The sequence below is a fragment of the Neurospora tetraspora genome, assembly GCF_033439725.1.
Source record: "Neurospora tetraspora strain CBS 560.94 chromosome Unknown B0H65scaffold_2, whole genome shotgun sequence".
NCBI classification, from domain to species: Eukaryota; Fungi; Ascomycota; class Sordariomycetes; order Sordariales; family Sordariaceae; genus Neurospora; species Neurospora tetraspora.
Window position 1 is genome coordinate 1,019,539 of NW_026944384.1, and position 22,433 is coordinate 1,041,971.

Below are 22,433 nucleotides of genomic sequence, written 5' to 3' on the forward strand. Positions count from 1 at the left end.
CCTTTGTTTTCTCTTTTGTTATTTCTTTTTCTACTCTTCGTTTCCGGCGTACATGACCTGGCCGGACTTCATTTGGGATCTCTTTCTACATTCATGGGTAATGGATCGGTCTTCAAAATGGGGGCATGCAGTGCGGTCTTCCCACGGTTATCAAAAAAGGTTGGGATGGCTGCGGTGTCTTCAAAAGTTAGATGATCTGTTTTTTGGTTCACTTGATCCGATAGAGTCGGACGACACATGGCATGCATAGAATGATGGAGGATACAAAGGCATGCAGAGATCTGTCTATGACACAGATTTTGGATTACAGCCTGGACATATTGATTTCCCAGGCTTTGGAATTTTTGATATTACAGCTTGGAAAGATATCCCAAGCTTTTGGAATTGTTTTGGATTACAGCTTGGAAGAAATATCCCAGGCTTTGGAATTTTTGGATATCAATTTTGGATATCGAAGGGATAATAAGCGGAGATATGGTACCACAGACAGACACAGAGAGACTCAACTCAGAATACAATAACCATCTACTCTCTCATCCATCTCATCATTAATCGTTCTATCGTATGTCTTTATCATTTCTGCCATGTGATATCATGCCTCATAAGTTCGTAACGCTCGATGCAATCGTAACAAAGTCGTGACAAGGAAAAACCAGAAATGTTCAACCACATTGTGCAAGGGGTGAAACTCAGGAAAGAACCAAATCACCTCGTAACATCCCTCACATCCCCATCCCCCTCATACTCCCCAATCGAATGTTTCTCCCCCACATGATCCACCAAACTCTCCTCCCTCTTACAGACCGTATCCCTCTCCCGATGCTTCGAGCACAAGTAACACGCAAACCCGCCCCCCTCCCGATGACACTTGACGAAAAACCTTGTCGTCAACAAATAACTCCTGTACTCCACCTCCTCCTTGCCCGTCCGCTCATTGTGCGTCACCATCTCCTTATCGACCCTCCACGGTCCCCGCTGCGCGACTTCGACGGGGTCGAACAAGTGCGCGTGGCAGTCGGGACAAACACCCGAAGAAGCTAGCGAGGAGTCGAGCGGTTGTCCGGATTGTTGCAGGTACGTGGCGTATTGGCAGTAGATGGAGTTGTGGTAGGTTAATTGCTTGGGGATTCCCTTTGATGAGTGCCGGGAAGGGGAGCGGGAGTGCGAGTGGGAGTGGGAGTGGTGCGAGTGGGAGACGGAGTCCCCGGCGCCGCGGGTTCGGGTGGTGCGGTGCGTGGTGGTGGGGTGGTAGGAGGTGTCGTAGTCGGTTGTGTTGTAGTAGTCCCGGAGAGAAGGAGTGGAGGAGATGCGTCGGACGGGAGCGATGGGGCGGCTTTGGCTTCGCCCGGAACGGTGGGAGGGAGCTGGAGCGGGAAGAGCCCGGTCTATTGGGGCGGATTGGAGGAGACGCTGGTATTGGTCGCGGAGAGCGCGCATGCTGCCTTCCCGGGCAAATTCGGAGGCGTTGTAGAGCTTGCGGACGTCTGGAGGATCGCCGGTGTAGAGGGCCTCTTCAAGCATTTTGATGACGGTGCCTTGGAGGGTGATGATCTGGCCTTGAATTTGGGTTTGGGCGAGCACTGGGTGGTGTTAGTACTACTGTTTTATGCTGAGGTGAGGTAGAACTACAAACTTACAGTCACCCTGAGCAAACTGAGGCCCCATTCTCGAGTAGAGCTGGTCATACTGCCCTTGAACCAACGGACCACCACGCTGGAGAGAGTCTCTTAGATCCTCTTCGTCTCCTCCCCTTTGGCTCTTATTTCGGACATTCTTCTCCTCGGCCTCGGACTTGCCCTTCACAGCATCATCCAGACGCTGTTCCAGCTCCTTGATCTTGCGGTTCTGGCCCCGGTCCATCTTGCGCTGTCTCCGTTGTCTTCTGGCTTCCCCTACACGGTCGAACAGGTTGACTCCGGTGGTGAAGGTACCGGCAATGGTAGATATGAGGGTTGCGAGGATGAAGCTCTGCTTGAGCCTCCTATCGTCGATTGCTCCTGCGGCCTCCATCTTGCTGATGTTGTTGAAATGGTGTTGGTTATTGGGGTTGGGTTACTGTCTTGAAGTTGAAGGTCTCGTGATACATGAGTTAACGATGGAAAAGAATGCACTCGCAGAGAGTTCACAAGGAGGTTATGAGATATTTAAGAGATGTCGTCGTGGGTTGGGGCTCAACTTATGGGATCTTCCCCTTGCGAAACTTGGGAACCAGGAAAGTAAGCTTCCTTGGCGCTCTTGGGACCTCTTGGGAGTCCCGAGAGGCTTTTGAGACATGGAAGTCTAGAAGGATCTGCAGGTCGAGGCATGATGATGAAGGTGAGGATATCGGCATTGGGTAAGCCTTAACAGAGATTAATTGGGTTTCTATCCAATAACATTTGTGTGCTGGCATGCAGACCTGCGTAATGGGTGCCCTCGGGTTACTCAATGGAGCTTTCTCACGAGAGGTTTGATGAGAAAACGGGTGTTCACTTACATCGATGTGAGCCAAGGAAAAGATGCCGTTCCTGTTTGTAAAGACAGCGGTGAGTGGTCCAGTGACGTCAGACCCGCCGGGGGCTTTTCGGACATGATCGTCATCTTCAACACTCCAATATCGACAACACCACACTCCAGTGATCTCCATCGTCGGTTAGGCTTGAAATGAACCCTCATTTTCGGGCATTGGAATGCAATCTAACTGCCGAGGACCAATCGATCTCGCCGATTGTGTGCATAAAGGGTCCTTCTCGCGCCGTCACTTGATGCCCTACAAAACACCGCTCTTTGAACCCTTTTCTCCAGGTCTGCGAAGTACTGCATCATCCGAGATAGTACCTACCTACATTTTTTGTCGTCCTGCGGTGATCATCAGCATCTGTCAACCACGGCCATCGGCATTGGATGACACCCATCACTACTGGATCTTGTGGGCTCTGTTCGTCGGGCGGGTAAGCCTCGTTAATGAACTTCTGCCGGTCGTGGTACCCGAAATAAGATATCTTGACGATGGCTTCATATGGGGCCGAAAACACTTCCCACGAACGTGCTCTGAGGTTTCCTGATTGATTTGTAATGACATCGAAAGCACGCAATGATGGCTCATACGGACCAAGACACCGTCACCCCCAACGATGACTCTCTCCCGCACTAACACTTCCATACAACCCCGCGCTGGCCATTCCTATCACCGAACGTAACGACCGAGCTCCAACTCCACTGTAACATTGAATCCCCTCTGTGTTTGCCCACCCGCTATTGAGGGCAGCATCGTCATTGTCAGCCTATACCAGCCATGGTGTAGCACAAGCCCCAGCATGTGATGGCGTTGGTGGAGATGTGGAAACCACCCAAGGACCTGCTTGCGAGAATGCCATGATGGAATCGTTGTTTGCTCGTGATGGGAAGGGACTCTCAAAGACGATCTCGGGCAGATATGCACGTCGTATCAGTGAAGGGCAATTGCAGGTTTGCATGGCTCTTATAAGTCCCAAGGCGAACTGCACTCTATGCCCCAGAGAGGCAGCAAACATATTGACCTTCACAGCATTGATACTCCGAACGAGCAAGACCTCCACTGATTACGAGACTCAACACCAGAAAGATGGTGACGAACCCGGTTGTCTGTATACAGACTCCTGAGTTGATAGTTCAAAGGGCGCCTGCATGTAAATGCACCTTCGTCCCACTGGGACCTCCAAGTGAATACAGCAATGCGACATCGCCGACATTGCCGAACACGACCGAGCTGGCTTGCGTGTCGTCTGAACCTTTGACACATTCACGCCGAACAGTCATCCTTCAAGGTAGATCACTTGAACCACCTTCAGAAGAGCTTCCCTATTTATACCACTTTTTTTTTTGCCAACTCCAAACTTTCCACTTACCTCACTTGCCTCGTTCAAAACTAGCACCTCCGCATCAGTATCCTTGCCAAGCCTCCATCACCACCACCACAACCACTAACGCCACATCTCACCATCAAAATGTCTACCGGCAACTTCAAGTTCGAGAACAAGGGCCACAACTGGGTCCAAAACGACGTCTGGACCGCCGTTGACGGCTACACCATGGGCCATCTCCACCCCTCCAGCAAGCCCAACGCCTCAGCTCTCCAAAACGCCCTCGACGCCTCCAAAGCCGCCGGCCTGCCTGACATCTCGGCCTCCCCGGCTCAGAGCAAGTTCATGGCTCTCCAGTGCCGCGTTCTGGGCGTCACGCACGCCCTCGAGGTCGGCACTTTGGGCGGCTACTCGGCCATCTGGCTGGCGAGCGAGAACCCGCAGATGAAGCTTACCACTGTCGAGTTCGACCCGCATCACGTTGAGGTGGCGCGCAAGAACATTGAATACGCTGGATTATCGGACAGGATCGAGGTTATCCAGGGATCTGGATTGGAGGTGTTGAACCAGCTGAAGGAGGAGATCCAGGAGGGCAAGAGGCCCAAGTTCGGCTTCTTCTTTATCGATGCCGATAAGCCGAATAATCTCAACTACTTCAACTTGGCGGTGGAGATGGCGCTGCCCAAGGCCATGATTTGCGTGGACAATGTGGTGCGCGGAGGCAGGTTGATTGATCAGAGTTTGACTGATCCCAGGGAGACGGCTGGCAGGATTCTGGTGGAGGGAGTGGCTAAGGATTCGAGGGTTGAGTCGGTGGTTATGCAGACTGTGGGTGAGAAGAGCTATGATGGATGTCTTTGGGCCATCTTGAAGTCGGATGCTTGAAGTACATCAGGGAGTTGAAAGGCGTTGAGGGCTACGACGTTATGAGTTATGACAATGGTCGGAAACTTGGAGGATGCAGGTCCAACATTGATTGAGCATTCAGATAGTGCGCTTCATTGAGAGAGGGAATAATCAAATGGCATTCCAAAGATTCATCGTGCTCTGTCAATGAACTGATCGCAGGTGAAGTGCCGTGATATGCCATAGAAGTTGAAAATGTGCAACTCAGCAATCAGCAACGAAATGGTGTCGCTCCTTGTTTATTGATAGTGCCACGAAAAGGGGCATCGCTGTCAAAGTACCTCGTTGCTTGGTGCAGAGCGCAGTGCGTGTGCCACTAACAATTTCCCATCAGGCCTCCCTGCTGTGTTTCTTAAACGCTTAGGGCAGAAGTACCTCGCTCGGTTCTTGCCTGCCGTGCGGATCCACTCAGGGACCTCCCGCGCTGCAGGAGACCTGGAGCGTCCACCATCCCCTGAAGAGCCGCCGTCCAGGTGGCACTACCTTAGTCACTCTACACACAGCACACAGTGGTGGACGCGACATGACATTGGAGGTTGCAGCTGCTGCTGGTGTTGGATGAATTGTTCCCTACCGCCTTCGACATTGAAACCCGCCCGCCCGCCGTGTCTGCCTCGCCGTCGCCGCCGCCGCCGCCAGTTTGCAACCCGACTTGCACACTTTCAATACGACCCGTCACGATGCTGTCCGGGATCCTCATCTTTAACCAAAAGGGCGAGAACCTCATCTTCCGAGCCTTCCGCAATGACTGCCGCCCACGACTGGCCGATGTGTTCCGCATCCAGGTCATCAGCAACGCCCAGGTCCGATCCCCTATCTTGACCCTCGGCAGCACCACCTTCAGCCATGTCAAGCACGAGAACATTTACCTGGTCGCCATCACCCGTAGTAACGCCAATGCCGCCCTGGTATTCGAGTTTCTCTACCGCTTGATCGCGCTGGGTCGCGGCTACTTTGGCAAGTTTGACGAGGAGGCCGTCAAGAACAACTTTGTCCTGGTCTACGAGCTCCTGGATGGTATGTTCCCTGTGCCCCTTTAGTGTTTCTGGTTGCGACTTGTGACTAATCACAACTCTGTGTCCAGAAATCATCGACTTCGGATACCCCCAAAACACCGAGACCGACACACTCAAGATGTACATCACAACCGAAGGCGTCAAGTCCGAGCGCGCCGTCGAGGACTCAGCCAAGATCACCATGCAAGCCACGGGTGCGCTATCCTGGCGCAAGGCCGACGTCAAGTACCGCAAGAACGAAGCCTTCGTCGACGTAATCGAAGATGTCAACCTGCTCATGAGTGCAACCGGATCCGTCCTGCGCGCCGACGTCAACGGCCAGATCATTATGCGCGCCTACCTCAGCGGCACGCCCGAGTGCAAGTTCGGTCTCAACGACCGCCTCCTGCTCGACCAGGACGGGCTCATGAGCCTGCCCAGCGGCAACAGGATGGGGAGCAAAGCGACCAAGGCCGCGGCCGGCAGCGTCACGCTCGAAGACTGCCAGTTCCACCAGTGCGTCAAGCTGGGCAAGTTCGACAGCGACCGCATCATCAGTTTCATCCCGCCCGACGGCGAGTTCGAGCTGATGCGGTACCGCGCGACCGAGAACGTCAACCTGCCGTTCAAGGTGCACGCCATTGTCAACGAGGTGGGCAAGACCAAGGTGGAATACAGCATCGGTGTGCGCGCCAACTTTGGGTCTAAGCTGTTCGCTACCAATGTCGTGGTGAAGATTCCCACGCCGCTCAACACGGCAAGGATCACGGAGCGCTGCACCCAGGGCAAGGCCAAGTACGAGCCGTCCGAGAACGTGATTGTGTGGAAGATTGGTCGCTTTGCTGGACAGAGCGAGTTTGTGCTGAGCGCCGAGGCCGAGCTTACGAGCATGACGAACCAGAAGGCTTGGAGCAGGCCGCCACTCAGCATGAACTTTAGCCTGCTGATGTTTACCAGCTCTGGCTTGCTGGTCCGCTATCTCAAGGTGTTTGAGAAGAGCAACTACTCGAGTGTGAAGTGGGTGAGGTACATGACGAGAGCAGGGAGCTACGAGATCAGGTGAGTTGCTGTCCTCTTTTTCTCTCCGGCTTCTTTGCCGGCGCAATGCAGTTGGCTAACATGAACATTCTCACAGGTTCTAAATAATTGTAATAATACATAATGGCGTGCGCCACCGACTACAAACCGGCGGGTTAACCCACGGGCGCATCCTACTACCTACGGCATATAATAGCACGGCGTCTGGGCGTTACTAGTTACACGAAGGGAAGCATGGGGCCATCGATACCAGAGTAATAAAAGCAAATTACACAACGAGATGACCCAAAAGGGGAACAAGGGTCACAACAACGTTACGGCGAGCAGAGAACGACGGGAAGCCTTTCGCCAGTGTCTGGGACAGGCACGATAATACGTGGCACGCGTGACAGTGAGCTATAGGTGATGAGCTCTCCATAGAGAGCTCAACTCCAAGCGATAGGATGTGTCGCCGATTAGCTTTGTATGAAGCTACCAGACCATGGCTGTTGGTGAAGGGAGTGGTCTGGAACAACACCACGGGAATGGCTCGCCCAATGATAGAACGAGGCACGGTAAACATGTTTTGAATTCATCTCCTGTCTTCCTGTTATACGATCGAGCATGGTTAGAACGGGAATGTGCTCACATAGTGACAGGTCCCTCGGGAGGCCTGGTATCGATAACCTTTGACTGGATGCGGCGCCAACTTGGCACCCAGGACCCTGCGAACGAACGTCTTGACTCTAGACTTTTCTACGCTTCTTGTCCATCAAGCCATGGCTCATTCTTCGCGGCTCTAGTGTCACATCTTCTCGCTTGGTCTTGCCTCGCTAGGGAGCCCTTTAGGAGATATAGATCCGGTCTTACGGGCACAATGCAGTCCTGCCAGCTTGTCAGTGTCAGTGTTAGTGTTAACCATCATTGTTTCTGACTCGATAGTTTCCGTCGTTCCAGCTTCCACCGTGTGACGAAAGACAGGATGTTGTTTTGTCCAATCTCGGTCTGAGCGCTTGCGTCTCGTCTGTGTGTTATTGACCAAGCCAACGCGAAAAGGACGAAGCGTACATGGTCCCAAACCCACTATCACGAGTACCATGACCGGACGGGTGGGTAGAAAAGGTGAGGAAGGACGGCCGTCTTTCCGCAGCGTCGACGGTCTGGTTTGGCATTCTGCATATCTCGAACTGGACCGTTTTATATCAGAAGTATCCTCAAGAAAAGAATGGGTAACAATATGCTGAGCGCCCTGTTTCTGCGGCTGCTCTTGGTTCTTTCGGCATTGGTTGCGTTTGCTGCTGCACAATCATGGACGGATTGTAATCCAACCAACAGTAAGTTTCTTTGGACATTTCCATAAAATACTTCCGGAAGTATAAGGCTGACGTATGGGGGATGTTATGTTATATCACAGCCTCTGGCTGCCCTCCGGACATGGGTCTTACCAACAGCCCATATAGCGTCGACTTCACAAAAGGAACAACGGACTGGGCTTCTTGGACGTCCGTAGGCGCCGGCTCAGTTACCTACACCTCCCAGGGCGCCGTCCTCACCCTTGCTAAGAAGGGAGACGCACCCACCATCTCCACGAACTGGTATATCTTTTTCGGCCGCGTCGAGGTTCACATGCGTGCAGCTCCGGGGACGGGTATCGTCAGCAGCGTGGTGCTCGGGAGCGATGACGGAGACGAGATCGACTGGGAATTGATCGGCGGCAACAACGATCAAGTGCAGACCAACTACTTTGGCAAGGGAAACGTGACGCTGTATAACCGCGGCGGAAAGTCAGCAGTGCACGATGTACAAGGAACGACACACAACTATACGATTGACTGGCAAATTGATCAGTTGACGTGGTACGTGGATGGGAAGGCGGTTCGCACGCTCAAGAAGGAGGATGCGGTCGGAGGGCTGAACTATCCGCAGACGCCCACGAAGCTGAGAATAGGCTCGTGGGCCGGAGGAGATCCGGACAATGCGCCGGGGACAATTGCGTGGGCGGGGGGTGTGACGGACTACACCAAGGGGCCGTTCACTATGTATGTCGAGAAGGTGTCGGTGACGAATGAGTATCCGGCGGCGCGTTATTCGTATGGCGACATGTCGGGAAGCTGGGATAGTATTGTCCTGAAGAAGTGGAAGGATGATAATGATGATGGGAATCAGAGCAAAGAGGATATCGTGGATACCTGTAGTGCCGTCAAGGAAGATGGGTCGGCTGGAGTTGCCTCTGCCACCAACTCGTCGTCGTCGAGCCAGAGCAGCGCTTCCCCCTACCTGTCGTCTGCCATGGGAACAAGAGATGGTCACGTCAGATGTCTGTTGAGTGTCGGGTTAGCGCTCTTTCCTTTGGTTCTGTATTTCGCCCTTTGAACTGTCATACGTTCCGGGTCAGATAAGAGATAGGATCAAACATGGAAGGAACCCTTTTTGCCCGGGCTGGTGCCAGCAAGATCCTGTCGCTCCTTCCATTTTGACCCGCGTCAAGTAGTCTCTGGTTGGCACAGACCGTCATCTGCCTCTTCACTTGTTGTTTTTGTTTGTCACTTTCGACTTCTTTCCCCCTCGCCAAAACACCTTCTTCACTTCCTCCCCTTCCATCCCCGCCGCCCACCTTCCTTTCTTCCTCCTTCATCCACCCACCCGCCTTCCTTCTTTCAAGCAACAACTACGGGCAACGTCAGAGAGCCACACCGATATCACGAGACTGCCTGTATAAGGCGCGTCGCGGAACTTTACGAGGTGAATATCTTCCTTTTGTCACGAGTCCTTCAAGTAGTCATCGCTTTTTGCTAACGCGCACGCGGCAGACATCCCACCTTCGCACCATCGTAAGGCTCATATCGATCAAAGAAGTCCTTGGAGGCGACCTGTAGTCTAGCGACTATTGATAGCCAGAACATTTTCACTATCTCATCATCTCCCCATCTCCCCATCTCCCCTTCAAGTACTTCTCACATCCATCTCGCCTCCTTTTCTGCCTCTACGCCGTCAAGCGACTGGCATACAACACCCAAGAATCAAACAAGAAACCAAAGTCTCACAGCCAACATGCCTGACATAGTTATCGACATTACTACCGGCTGCATTGCGCTTTTCTGCGTCACAATGTACGTCCTCGCCTACCTGGCTCGCCTTGTCGACAACTTCAAAAAAGGTGTTCTCTACCAAACTCCGACCCTCCCCCTGCCCCCTTTTCTTAAGGGCCCCGAGGATCTCGAGCTCTGGGACATGTTTCTCCTCCGCTACCTCGACTTCTACGGCCTGTCATCCTATCTCAAGGACGACGTTCGCGAACCCTTGATTGGACCCGGCAGGGACGACTGGAAGAAGCAAAGAGCCAGAGTCAACTACATCCTGCTTAGCACCCTCACCGACCCGGACGTGATCGTCACTCTGAAGCTGTACAACTGGAACATCAAGGAGGAGGACCCCAAGGTCACGTATGATCTCGTCAAGCGCGTCTTCGTCCACGGCACCAGCAATGACAACTGCGGAAAACTCTTTGGCGACTTCGTTACTCTCAGAAGAGACCAGTGCGGCTCCATGGGCGAGTATTTGCAGCGTCTCCAGTTTCTCAGGGACCAACTCCATGAGGAGGGTTGGAAGTTTGATCCTGACTTTGGACTCACCACGGTTCTTGACGGCTGTGGCATGAAGGAGAACTACCCTGACTTGCACGCAAAGTTAGTCGAGGAATGGACTTTGAACCGCCTCACTTGGGAGGATCTCATGAAGGATCTGAGAGCCATCAACTTCCAGGAGCGCACAAAGGACAGAAAGCGCTCGCTTGTCTGATGACTTTTCAGGGGACAGCTTCACAGCATCGTCGAGACTTCATGTCTTTCCCTTTGGAATTTTGATCTTGCGATAGGATCTTGGTCAGCCAGCTTTTTGCCGACATACATTGTTTGCTCTTGGCTCTTGACCCCTGGTGCTTTGAAGACTTCACGGGGTGGTTTAAAAGTCAAGGATTGTAGCCATGCCCTCGCAAAGGGGAATGGTCTACTCTCTATCAGGGACTTTTCAAACGGTTTGCATTCATCATGGATTTCTTAGCAAAGAACGGTCTGCTTTCTATCAAGGACTTCTTGTCTTATCGCAGAAACCACGTCTCCTGCTCATGTTCTTAGTCATGGCTCACAATCACAGTTGTGGAATCTCTAGCTAGTTCTAGGGCAAATGCGATGAATCACTCCTCTTATTTTGTCATCGCCTTGTCCAATGTGCTCACTCGATCAGCTCCTCTCTATGTGTTGCATCCACGGGAAGTTTTCTCCACCGGCTCACGTATACTCGCCCGTCCTTGATTACTGCCAACACGTGCCTCTCTGGCTCGTCCAACGCCGCCACTTCGTTGAATGGGTTGACGTTGAGAATAAGCATGTCGGCAGCATATCCTGGTTTGAGCTGGCCCAGAAACGACTCCTGTCCCAGCATCTTTGCTGCATTTACAGTAGCTGACTGCAAAACCTGCTTGCTCTTTAGGATTACCGACCGGATACCAAACTCCTTCGACTGCTCCCTCGTCAAAGGTCCTAAAAGATCAGAGCCATAACACATGTTGACTCCTGCTTTCTCCGCAATGGTGAGCGACTTCAGTCCTTGACGGAGTACCTCTTCGTTCTTTCGCTGATTTTCTGGCGGCAGGAAGCCAGCATACTCATCTGATGCCATCGCGTCATACGTCACTAGCGTTGGCGTTAACCAAATTCCCCTCTCGGCCATATACTGTGCCGTCGCTTCGTCAATAAGGTTCCCGTGTTCGATACCCTTGACACCATTGTCAACAGCATGGCGGATTGCTTTGGGCGTGTATGCATGAGCAGTCACGTAGGTTCCGTAGCTCTCTGCCACATCGCAGATGGCCCGGACCTCAGCAGCCGTGAATTGCGTGTTGGTCAACCGATCTGTGGGAGAGGCAACGCCGCCTCCAACCATAATCTTGATAAAGTCCGCTCCAGTCCTCAGCTGCTCTCGCGCCGCACGAATGCACGCCGGTACTCCGTCACAGACCACAGCCAGTTGACCCGCCGAGCCCCCACAGCAGCCTCCTCCTCCTCCTTGGTTCCCGTGGTCGTGCGCGCCACGGAGGTCACCATGGCCACCTGTCTGAGACAGAGCCCGATTACAGAAAAAGAGCCGTGGTCCGGGGAAGACACCTTCTTCGATGGCCTCCTTCAAAGCAAGCGTGGCACCGCCTGTGTCGCGAACAGTGGTAAACCCCCTATTAAGCATCTGCGAGCAGACGAAGGGTTGACGAAGAAGGGAAATGGCAGGATCAGAGATGGCCGCGGCGGACGAGAGACTGAGTCCCCCTGGTACGGCGCTGATGTGGACATGGCAGTCAATAAGCCCAGGGCACAGAAATTTGCCGTCAAGGTCGACTTCTGTTACCGGTCCCAAGTCATCTTCACCCCGTAGATGATGAGCGAGGCCAGCAATCCTGGGATCGTTCTTCTCGACTAGCTTGATCACGCCATCTGCGATCTTGACGTTGACATTGGAGATAATGGTCCCTTGAGCGGTATCAACGAGGTTTGCTCTTTTAAAGAGATAGGTCTTTCGCGGTGGCGGTTTCCATGGTTTGATGACGGTTTCCGGGATCCCTCCGAAGGCCGAGGTCCATGTTGCTTCGGATCGACTCATCATGACAGGTATGGAAACTGCTGGCTGCTCTACGGTCGGAGAGTGATGGCCATGGAAGGATGAGGACGGAATTCTCATACTCTGGCTGACACGAGCACCTCGATGAGATTTTGTCCTTTGCAACTTCGAGGCTTGTAACAGGTACAGGCATGGTCAAGAAGCGGGGTTGTAGCCGCGGTATAAGAAATACATGCATACGTACATTTATCTGCATGAGATAGTGTTATTGATAGGGCTCAAGCACCAGGGGCAATCACGGCAGAAATAGGGCCTGGGACTTGTGGGGTACAGAACGACGCATTCTCGCGATGCGATACGATCAAGTCAATCCCGATGCATCACAGACTTCACAAGGTACGTCACCTCTCACGATTACGACTTTGGAGCAAGTTGCTCAAAACGCTCACTATTGGATTCCGGATAACCGGAAAGCCTAACTATCCCAAACTGATGAACAGACTTAAATTCCGATGCCACACCCATTTGTAACTCCCTTCGGCATCTCCTTATGACACCCATCACCCAGACCGATGGCAGAGTCACCCGCATCACTGCCGCTCTCCCCATTCGAAACATGTTCCTCATGTTTCTTTCTGCTGGCCAGCTCCTCTTGGTGCTTCGCGGGACATGGGTAAATCGGGTCTCCAAACGAACCTCCCGTATGACTCGGTCCGCCAGGAAGCTCATAGAAAGGGGGGAAATCATCCGGCACCAGCGTTGACTGAAGAAGAGGCCAGTCCTCGCCACCATACGTCGACTTCCCGAAGCCGTTGAATCTGACCTTCCAGGTAGTCGGGAACGGAATCATCTCGTCCCACTCGGGGGTCATGTACGTGTCCGTCGCAGGGCATCGCAGTCTGTCGAGGTTGTACGTCTTCTTCAGCTTCTCGGCCGTCGTCAAGTCAGCGGCTTCTTTGGCCTCTGCGATCTTGGCCCTCACTTGGGTGTTGATTTGTCTGATACGCTGCGGTGCCATGAAGTTGGTGTATGTCGCGTATGACGAGTCGAGCGCAATTTTCTTCAGATGGCCTTGGGCAGTGTGGCCTCGTCTGAGGTCCTTGAGCTGAGCTAGGACTTTGATCATGGCGGTCAGACTGTTCGCAGCGAGGTGCCTGGGGTGATATCCAGTCAACCTCTCGGTGAAGCTGGTGTGATAGGAGAGGTATTTAGTTTCCCAGTGTGGTGGCGCGCCAGTGGCTGAGACATCGTCCTTGTGCTTCCGATCACCGCGGTTCTAAGTTAAGTGTTAGTCACGCGGTTTTCCTGGGGTTTTTGTGGTGATGAGAACTTACAATGTCACAGATGATCAGCTGATCTTTCTCCACGGTCAAGTCACTTCCCTCTACCACACAAGTCATGCGCGCCTTGCGTATGATGGGTAGCTTCACGCTCTTCCTCTGTGCTTTCAAGACGATCCTCTTGATATCGTCAAAGGTGTTGGTCGGCACATCCGCAAACTCGGCCAACGCGAGATGTTGAACATCACGCCACTCACAACTTTTCTCCGCTGTAACTCCTGAAGCCTTCCGTTTCTCGGCTGCCAGCGTGTACAGTCCAGTGATGAACGAGTTCAGAACTGACGTGAAGGCAAGAACCGAGTTATACGAGCTGTCAAGAGCAATGAGCAACAAAATTGCCGCCACCCTACCAGTGTCGCCCTTCTGTTGCTGCAAGACCTGCTCGGAAACTTTGAATCCCAGCTCGCTCATCGGGTTCTTGTCGCCGGCTGCAGACTTCGAGAACCATGATCCAACACTCTGGATTGCCCGTGTGAGACGGAACTTGTTCGCCTCGGCAACGTTGCCCTCGTTGAGCGTCAGATCAAAGAGGAAGTGCATCGAGTCCTTGAACACCTTGCGCCGTTTCGGGAGTTTGGTCTCGTCGGCGTTGTACGAGAAGTAGAGATGGCAGTTCGTGATGTGCTGGTAAATCTCGTTCTCGGAGTACTTCGCATGCAGATTCTTCTCCGACTTCACGAGATGTCCGAAACCAAGGAAGTCAGCGACATATCGAGTAACGACGGGGATGGCAAAGTCTCTGGTGACATCGAGCTGATAACACGGGTCAGTCTTCGGGTTTTCCTGTCCCGGTTTCATCACGACGGATTCACGCCTGATGATATCTCTCATGAGGGTAGTGAAGTATGTCATCAAGTCGTCGGTATCGGTGTCGATGTCTTCCCGGTGCTCGCCATGTGACCTTCTACCGTTGGTCGTGCCTTCTTCTTCGCGCACAGCCAGAACCTCGGCGACCTTGGCGGGGAGAATCTCGGGCTCCAGGCGGACTGGATGAACGATGTGGTCCGTGTCGTCATCCAGGACTGCCATGATCTGGACATGATCAGTGAGAATCTTGGGCTCGACAGGCTTGCGAGGGTTTGAGGCTGAAGTGTCGAACATCTGCGTGACCTTCCGCTCAGAATTCTCCGCAGCAGGCTTGATGGCGAAGTCTTTGCCGTAGCCTTGCGCCGTTGCATACTCGGCGTTCTTCTGGGCGGTATAGAAGGGGTGGAAGAACCGGACCGATGTGCTGGGGAACCACTCCGGGAACGATCGCTGCAGAAGCCGATGGAACACGGAGCTCTTGAGCACATCGTTATCTGGGGTTACCTCCTTCATACCCCAGGATGTAAGCGAGTTCGTGTTCCAGTCAACCGTGTAGAACCGATCCGACCGGACGAGAGTGATGGCATCGGAGAAGATGGCGGCCCACAACGCTGAGTCGACATCACTCGGCCCTGGATCCGCACTTTGGCTTGCGTCCGACTCGCAGAAGACACCGGGATAAAGCTCAACCTTATCTGGGTGCTCATAGAGGTCCCGGAGTGCATTCTGGACCTCAACGCAGCCTGAGATGCTCTCGAACGTGTCGTGACGCTTCATCCCGAAGAACTCACGGAAGTCGTTCAGCGTTCCAACCCCCCACTTGCGCGCCTGGAGAATGCCCATGATCTCGACGGCTTTCAAGGACCGAGGTACGTTCCTAGGTCCGAAGTTCGCTTTTCCAGCCCATGTTAGCATTTGATCAATAACCAGGATTGACGGTGTATGTACTTACAGATTGGCTCGTCCATCACCTTGGTAAGGTGTTCGACCATATCCTCATCATTGAACAGTTTGGTAATTGGGTCACGCTTGAAGGCCATCTTCTTCCTGGCTTCGTCTTCGTCCTTGTTCTTGAGTCCAAACTCAATCTCCCAAGGTTCAACGGCAGGATCATTCTTCGCCCGCTCCCGCACCTGGCCCATCTCCATGAGGAACTCCTGCAATCCCATTTCCTTTGGGTTCCAGTCCGGCTTGGATTTCTTCTCAAATTCCTCCTCCAGATATTTCTCGAGGTATTCCTCGTCGCCCAGGGAAATGGCGCAGTGGAACCGATAGAGCAGGTTGAACTCAACCGTTACCTGGTTGCCCAGGCCCCGCGATACCTCCTTGGCTTTCGACTGATTCACTCTCGGATCAAGGGTGAAGTTGGTGTCATACTGGTGGAAGCCCATCAGTGCCCTCAGGTAGTCGTGAATGGAGACTTGGATGTAGATCCCGCATGTGATCAACCGAGCTGTGTGAAAGAGGTCGTCATCCAGCTTCTTCCAGGCTGCATCGTAGCCGTCGTAGAAGGCTTTGACTTGCTTGCTGTCTGGCTGGACCCTATCGATGAAGACCTGGAGGGCATCCGATGCATCTTTGTACTCATCGGTGGAAACCCGGCCGTTGCTCTCAAAGGCCTGGTTAGCATGTTTGAATCTCTCCAGGGCTTCCTGGTAGTCCGTGTTGTCCTTCAGGTTATCTTTGACAAAGTACTTTGCCGCCGCGAGGAGCTTGGCCTCCCGGTATTTTCTGGGGACCGAAAAGCGGCCGTTTTCGTTGATGCGCCGAAGTTGTGTTGCTGCGTAGTTGTGGTACCGGTTGTACATGACCAGCATGATACAAACTCCCGGCGGTTGACGAAGCAGTCTGTCCTCTGCAAACGTGTCTGGCTTAAGCAAGCCAAGGCCATACTTGTCATCACGAACCTTGCGCTGCATCTCCTCTGTGAAGCCGTACAGTGGCGACAGATCGAGGTATGACGACGTATCAGAGATGCTCTTGTCATTGTCATTGGTGCGGAAGATGTCGTGGATGATGATAGTGGCATGGTATATGAGCATGCTGGACAAGCCTGACTGACTTGGACGGCCATTTTCCTCTCTTGCCATTAACCGGTCGAAAAGATCTCCTGGATCTGGCAAGGCTCCGAGTGGATGGGTCTTCGCAGGCACGGTTTTGGCGTAAGGGGCTCCAGCTTGGCCCAGGTGTGGGTTGATGGCGCTGTTGAACTTGCCATCAGCGGTCCGGTACTTGAAAGCATCGCCCAAGTAACTCAAAGGCGGGTGCAGCATGCGGTCGTATTTGATCTTGACCTGCTCTTCGATGAAGTCGGCCCTGACCACACTGTTGTTTGACATGGATGCCACCAGCGATGCACCAGCCTTGATGTCGAGGCCATTTCCCTTGAGATAGTTTGCCAGGACTGCTGTAATGCTGGATGCGTTCTTGAGCTTTAGGATGCCCTTCAGATCGTCCGTGAGCCCGACCTTGGAAATTACTTTATCCTGCAGCGAGTTAGCTTCCATGCCACAAACGTTGGTGCATCATGAACTTACCCCAATGAGCGTATCACCGTGAAACCCGGCGAGATACTTTTGCTTGCTCAATGCCTCGTTCAAACTCTTCAGCTCAGCATTGCCAGAGTCTTCGTTTGTATGCCCCCCCAGGGGACGCTGAACACCAGACGAAGACATGATGCCCTCGTTATCCAAAAACCAGTTGGAATACAAGTGACTTTGGGCACCCGGGTAACGCTGAGAGTGAGAAACGACAGATACGTAAAAGTCTCCCTGTCCAGCTACTTTTGAGGCTACTTGAGTTGAGGATGACCCGAGGTTTTTAAGGTTGTAAGTCCATCCTGATCAGGCTGAGGAGTTGTTTCTTCACTTTTAAGGTAGGGTCGCAGATACGACATAACATCGAAAGCATTGTCCCACGAAACCCACCTAGGAGTGCATCTACAACACATCACACATGTGCCCTTATCGTATCAGGTTGTGAACACCCTTTCCGGATATTCAAGTCTGCGTTGCCGTTGGCGCCAACAATCTCATGGCTAATTATCCATTGGCTTGGTGTACACAACAGTCCGATATCACTTTTCGAGATCTCGCGAACAAGCCAATTACTGAACATTGTAACACTCCTACATTCAGTGCCGGTCAAGAAAAAAGCATTGAAAATGGATGGACAGCGCGTACCTATCTGGTCTATACTAATCCCACGTAACATTCATTGGACGAGTGCCCAGCTGATCTCTGGCCCGAAGCTCCAGCATGGGCCTCTACTCCTCAAACTTGGTCGGAACGATAGGTAGGTAAGGAGCGCAAGTTAACGACAAGCTGAAGCTGCAGTCAAAAGCAAAGGCCGTGGGGGGTCCCCAGGGTCGTACGTAGGTGGCGACCGCTTGACATGTCGACGTGCCATTTGGGAAAACAGAAGAAAACTGGACCTCACTCTCTGTGCGCCAAGAAAGTTGGGTACGCCTCATCACATGTTAGTATACGCGGTCCCTAGCGAAGCAACAAATAAAGAAGTTGTCAAAATACCTTAATCCGTACCAGGAGACGTCTTCAATTGATCCCCCTTAGTGCCATGGAGCCATGGGATGGTCCCGGATGGCCTGTTGTTCTCCTCGAGAAACTCCAAGACCTGTGCATTCACGTTGGCCGGTACAAGAAACGCTCGATAGATCCGTTTTAACCCCCCAGTCCGGGGCAGGACATGGCGATCTGTAAACCAGTCATACCAGTGGTTCCAGGCCTCTGTGCGAGTGAGCATCATTGATGCCTTGACAGCTTGTTGGACCACCGGGTACCTGTCTCGTTGGTATAAGCCAAAAGCGGCTTGGATCTTGCTTTTACTGATCGGCGCATCATGATTGGTTTCGTTTTCCATCAATGCCCGGAGCTTGTTGGTGAGCACAACAACGTCTTGCACTCCCGTGTTCCACCCTTGGCCCGTGTTATAAGTCTGCTTGTTAACAGCATCGCCGACCAGGACAATGCGGTCATGGTGGAAGTGTTGAATCAGACCTTCATGGAGGTCAGTCAGATAGCAAGATGTTCGCGCTTGGTAAAGGTCGTTGAGTGTAAGTGTGGATGTGCAATGGGCATGGCCAAGCTCTCCCATGAAGCTGTTTATATCCTGCTTGGTGTACCGTCGTCGTTCCCGCGTTGGCTTGGGCAGCCTCTGGCTGAACATGAACCATGTCTTCTCCGAGCCGGCGAGTAGGAGCGACGAGATTCCGCTCCCATGCATATGCCACTCATCGCCGGGGTTGATTCCTGGTGGCGGGCTGACTGTATGGCCGAACACGCACCGGTACGTCGCGACAAACGGCTTCTCCTCATTCACGGCTGCATTTGACGACTCTTGCAGTGCGATACGACGCATGCAATCGCGCACCTTGCTGTGGGCTCCGTCCGCCCCGACCACAATACTGCCTCTCTCCACGCATCCGTCGGTACACCGGACCACGACCCCCTCCTCAGTCGTCTCGATGGTTTCTACCTCTTTGCCGGGGAAAAGATGCTGTCTGATCTCATCAGGAAGAGCACCATACAGCAGCTGCATCAACTCGGGTCGATGCACCATAACCCATCCTGTTCCATGGCTACATCACCAGTCGGTATTAGCTGTATCTGCCCATGAATGCCTCAGGTTGCTCGCTTTCGTTGACCTACAATTCACTGCACCACCCATCTGTGTCAAGAGTCGAAAACGGCCGCCCGTCACTTGTGACCACCGTTCCGGGGCGCATGTGCGTCCCAATTGCCTCCACCGCCTCAAGGAGTCCAAGCTGAGCCAAGAGCCTCAAAGTGTTGGGCATGATGGCGATTCCAGCACCTCCTGCTTCGGGTACAGCAAGGGCATTTCTGCGTTCGAGGATCACGAAATCGATGCCAGCTCGATAGAAGGTATGCGCTGCCATCAGTCCAATTGGACCACCGCCAACAATGATGGCGCGGAAGCGATGTGAGGTTGTCATTGCAGGATCGTAAAGCCGACGAATCTTATCACTGTGAGGTCTACCAGAAGATACCGCCTCGGATGGGTTGGCCGGCTTTATACTCGACAGAATGTTTGATACTGGTAAGCAGGCTGACCCAATCTGGGTCGCCGGTCATGCTTCGCAAACATGTGAGACGCCAGATCCGATGTGTCCTTCCTAAGATGCTCTTATTAGTTGCCTCGGACCGGAGAGGGTGTACGACGCTGACTGCAGATCAGTAAGCATACGTCGGGCTTATCATGAAGCTGTGAGAAGGGTGTGTCCTATTCGAGCAGTCGGGGTCGCTGTCGCTACAAGCATACCATTGTCTTTCCATTTCCGGGGTTTCTTCGTCCTCCGTGTGTAATTGCATGTATCATTTGGCGTGATCAGCAACGGACGGCAGATAAGGACGACCGGTAAAGATGAGTCGGACACATCGAAAACTCTCTAGACTCTTAACGTGAGACATAGAAGACTTGAAGCATCTTCGGCCTCATGGCGCAACGGTAGCGCGTTCGACTCCAGATCGAAAGGTTATCCGTTCAAATCGGGTTGGGGTCAGCTAAAACTTTTGCTTCTATTTATTTTTGCGCTCAGCACTCTACACTCTTGCCCTGGAACATTCGTTAGCGCGGGACTTCACTACGCACTCTGCCCAACTCAACTACCACGCTACCAAATTTCATATAAAAAATTAGTATTAACTAAATTCGTTTTGAGAACTTTAAATAGTTTTTCCAATTTTTTAATTTAAATGTACCTGTCCTGTCATTTTTCTGTGTTGTTTTTGTTAGTTATTATAGACTTGATATATATATAATAATAATAATAATAGACTTATAACGGATTTACGGGCTTATATGATAATATATAAGTATAAAAATAAAATTTATATTTTTATATATAAATACCATTTTTATAACCGGAGAAAAATTCCGGTCCGGAGAAAACCTCCGGCCAATAATAGGGATCAACCCTGAATAGAATCCGGAAGAAAATCCGGAGGAAAATCTAGACTTCGACCTTCGTAGTCGAATTCCGGCCTCAACGTCAGTCGAACGAAGTTATACGTAATTTCATTAGAAAGAACGGAACATAACGTTTCCGACCGTACAAACGGTTTCGTTATATAACGACTATATAGAGTAGAAGTGAAGAAAGAAGTCTGAGAAGACTTTTGAGTTCGGATTCAAATTCCGGACTCTATAGTTTGATGTATGAGAATAATTAGATTACCGTTGGAATAATCAGAAAATAACGATTCCAAAGGTATAAACGGTTTTGTTACTCGATAATTCATTAATCCAAAAAGTCTATTTAAAGAGGGTTTCCCTCGAAGAAAGGGAAAAAGAAATATATTTTAAACACTCATCGATATCTCGACTAATCTACTACCATTCCCCACATTCTACATACCATTCTATTCGTCATTGAACGCTCTACACACACACATACTCCAATGCCCGTCAATGCCTACCAGGCTACCCTTTTTCTCAACCTTTAAAGAGAAGGTGATTTTTACCTCTTCATTCATCTAGAAAAGGATTTTCCTTTCATCCAAGAATTCGTCGATCGATACCTTCCAACAAATTCCTATCTAGAGAAGTAGTACCGTACGCTCTACTTCAATCATAGGGCATTACCCTTTAATAGAGGTAATTTCTTTATAGCCTTCTACCCCCCTTCTTTATAGCCTTCTCTTTTTATTTGCCCTTCTTTATTTTCTTAGCCTTTTTAGGAGTAGCGGGGACGGCGTATTCGGTTAGTATAATAATTGCGGTATTCTTCTTAGGACGGCTACGAAGGCGATTAATAATTTTGGGCTTTAGAATATAAATATATAGGTTATCATTATCGAAGAACTTCTATAAATACTAGTACTTATAAATATAACCAAGACGAAGGGGTCGATTAATTTCGAAGAGGCCGTAAATATTATAGCAGCAAGGAATACCATACTATTGAATAATATTACAATTATCGTTAAAATAATAAACGTCTATACTAGAATCATTCTTCTTTCAATCGAACGCAACTTAGACATATCAATACTCGTAAGCAAAGAGTTCTAAATACTTATAACAAACCTTTATAATTATAATTCCTATCTATAGTCGCCCTATAAAGTCCTTTTTAATTTTCGTTTCTTTATTGGCTACTTTGTACTCCTATAATTTCTATTATTCGATGAATATCTCTCAGACGGTAGTAATTAAATTATAGAAGTTTAAACGGCCTATAAAAATAAAGCTCTTAATATTTATATTCGCCAATTTTGTAGGGGAGGTAATAATAATATTAAAATTAAAGTATTTACTAATAGAATAACGTATTTATTACTATTTAGTAGGCATCTAAACCTTCTAAAAGTAACATAGAATTAAAGGTTAATTTAAAAACTCTTTCTTAAGTATTTACTAAATATCCTAAAATTCTACTTCAATCTTTAAGTATATAATAACCTTCTACATTTTAAATATACCTATTAGGGTATAAGGGATAACTTTTTTTATCAATAATAGAGTCAATACCTATAGTTTAAGTAGCTTTTAAATAAGTATTACGTAATATTATTTAATTTATAATATCGAGCTCCTTATCATCCTCCTCGTCTAATAAGAACTCTTTATCGTTAAAATTATTATCGTCTTTCTTTTTCTTCTACTTCTTTTTATTATTTAATAATACGTTCTTATAAATATAGAAAATATAAAATTATTATTAAACTTTAAGGCATTTCATCCGGGTGCACCCTATCCAAGTTAAAGGTGCCCCAACCCTTATGGGTGCCCCAATATTTCAATCCTTAGCCTGTTATTTTGATGTAAAGTATCATTTACACGGTAAATTCCATAGTGTTACATGTGCATGAAAAAAATGACAGCGATGTTCAGCGACATAATTTTGTATGGAGATTTCTATAGTACACGATGTTTTGCACATGGGATAGTTCTATGGCATT

At 50.6% G+C, this 22,433-nt stretch overlaps 7 protein-coding genes and 1 non-coding gene across 8 annotated transcripts; 5 read left to right on the forward strand and 3 right to left on the reverse strand.

Moving 5' to 3' along the window:
- Positions 1-613: 613 nt before the first annotated feature.
- B0H65DRAFT_92905 (uncharacterized protein) lies at positions 614-2,157 on the reverse strand. Its single transcript, XM_062831580.1, has 2 exons — positions 1,638-2,157; positions 614-1,580 (listed from the first exon to the last, which is right to left on the reverse strand). Exons 1-2 carry the CDS (start codon positions 2,008-2,010, stop codon positions 706-708), a joined length of 1,248 nt encoding a protein of 415 aa, XP_062683912.1. The 5' UTR covers positions 2,011-2,157; the 3' UTR covers positions 614-705.
- Positions 2,158-3,793: 1,636 nt separating this feature from the next.
- On the forward strand, positions 3,794-4,729 carry B0H65DRAFT_92857 (O-methyltransferase-domain-containing protein). The gene has a single exon (XM_062831578.1). The coding sequence runs from the start codon at positions 3,966-3,968 to the stop codon at positions 4,704-4,706; it is 741 nt and encodes a 246-aa protein (XP_062683913.1). The 5' UTR covers positions 3,794-3,965; the 3' UTR covers positions 4,707-4,729.
- Positions 4,730-5,407: 678 nt separating this feature from the next.
- On the forward strand, positions 5,408-6,785 carry B0H65DRAFT_420540 (AP-2 adaptor complex mu subunit APM4-like protein; the record flags this gene model as incomplete). The annotated part of the gene is made up of 2 exons (XM_062824283.1): positions 5,408-5,744; positions 5,812-6,785. The coding sequence occupies 2 exons, from the start codon at positions 5,408-5,410 to the stop codon at positions 6,783-6,785; spliced, it is 1,311 nt and encodes a 436-aa protein (XP_062683914.1).
- Positions 6,786-7,819: 1,034 nt separating this feature from the next.
- On the forward strand, positions 7,820-9,259 carry B0H65DRAFT_92917 (concanavalin A-like lectin/glucanase domain-containing protein). The gene is made up of 2 exons (XM_062831581.1): positions 7,820-8,073; positions 8,154-9,259. The coding sequence occupies exons 1-2, from the start codon at positions 7,965-7,967 to the stop codon at positions 9,110-9,112; spliced, it is 1,068 nt and encodes a 355-aa protein (XP_062683915.1). The 5' UTR covers positions 7,820-7,964; the 3' UTR covers positions 9,113-9,259.
- A 288-nt stretch (positions 9,260-9,547) lies between these two features.
- Positions 9,548-10,629, forward strand: B0H65DRAFT_567315 (uncharacterized protein). Its single transcript, XM_062830363.1, has one exon. The coding sequence runs from the start codon at positions 9,791-9,793 to the stop codon at positions 10,535-10,537; it is 747 nt and encodes a 248-aa protein (XP_062683916.1). The 5' UTR covers positions 9,548-9,790; the 3' UTR covers positions 10,538-10,629.
- A 340-nt stretch (positions 10,630-10,969) lies between these two features.
- B0H65DRAFT_421715 (uncharacterized protein) lies at positions 10,970-17,168 on the reverse strand (the record flags this gene model as incomplete). The annotated part of the gene is made up of 5 exons (XM_062824360.1): positions 10,970-12,372; positions 12,902-13,622; positions 13,681-15,386; positions 15,446-16,979; positions 17,031-17,168. The coding sequence occupies 5 exons, from the start codon at positions 17,166-17,168 to the stop codon at positions 10,970-10,972; spliced, it is 5,502 nt and encodes a 1,833-aa protein (XP_062683917.1).
- Positions 17,169-18,024: 856 nt separating this feature from the next.
- Positions 18,025-19,465, reverse strand: B0H65DRAFT_420923 (uncharacterized protein; the record flags this gene model as incomplete). Its single annotated transcript, XM_062824311.1, has 2 exons — positions 18,025-19,090; positions 19,161-19,465. 2 exons carry the CDS (start codon positions 19,463-19,465, stop codon positions 18,025-18,027), a joined length of 1,371 nt encoding a protein of 456 aa, XP_062683918.1.
- Positions 19,466-19,960: 495 nt separating this feature from the next.
- Positions 19,961-20,032, forward strand: B0H65DRAFT_t80. The gene has a single exon. It is a non-coding gene; the product is annotated as a tRNA-Trp (tRNA).
- Positions 20,033-22,433: the final 2,401 nt, after the last annotated feature.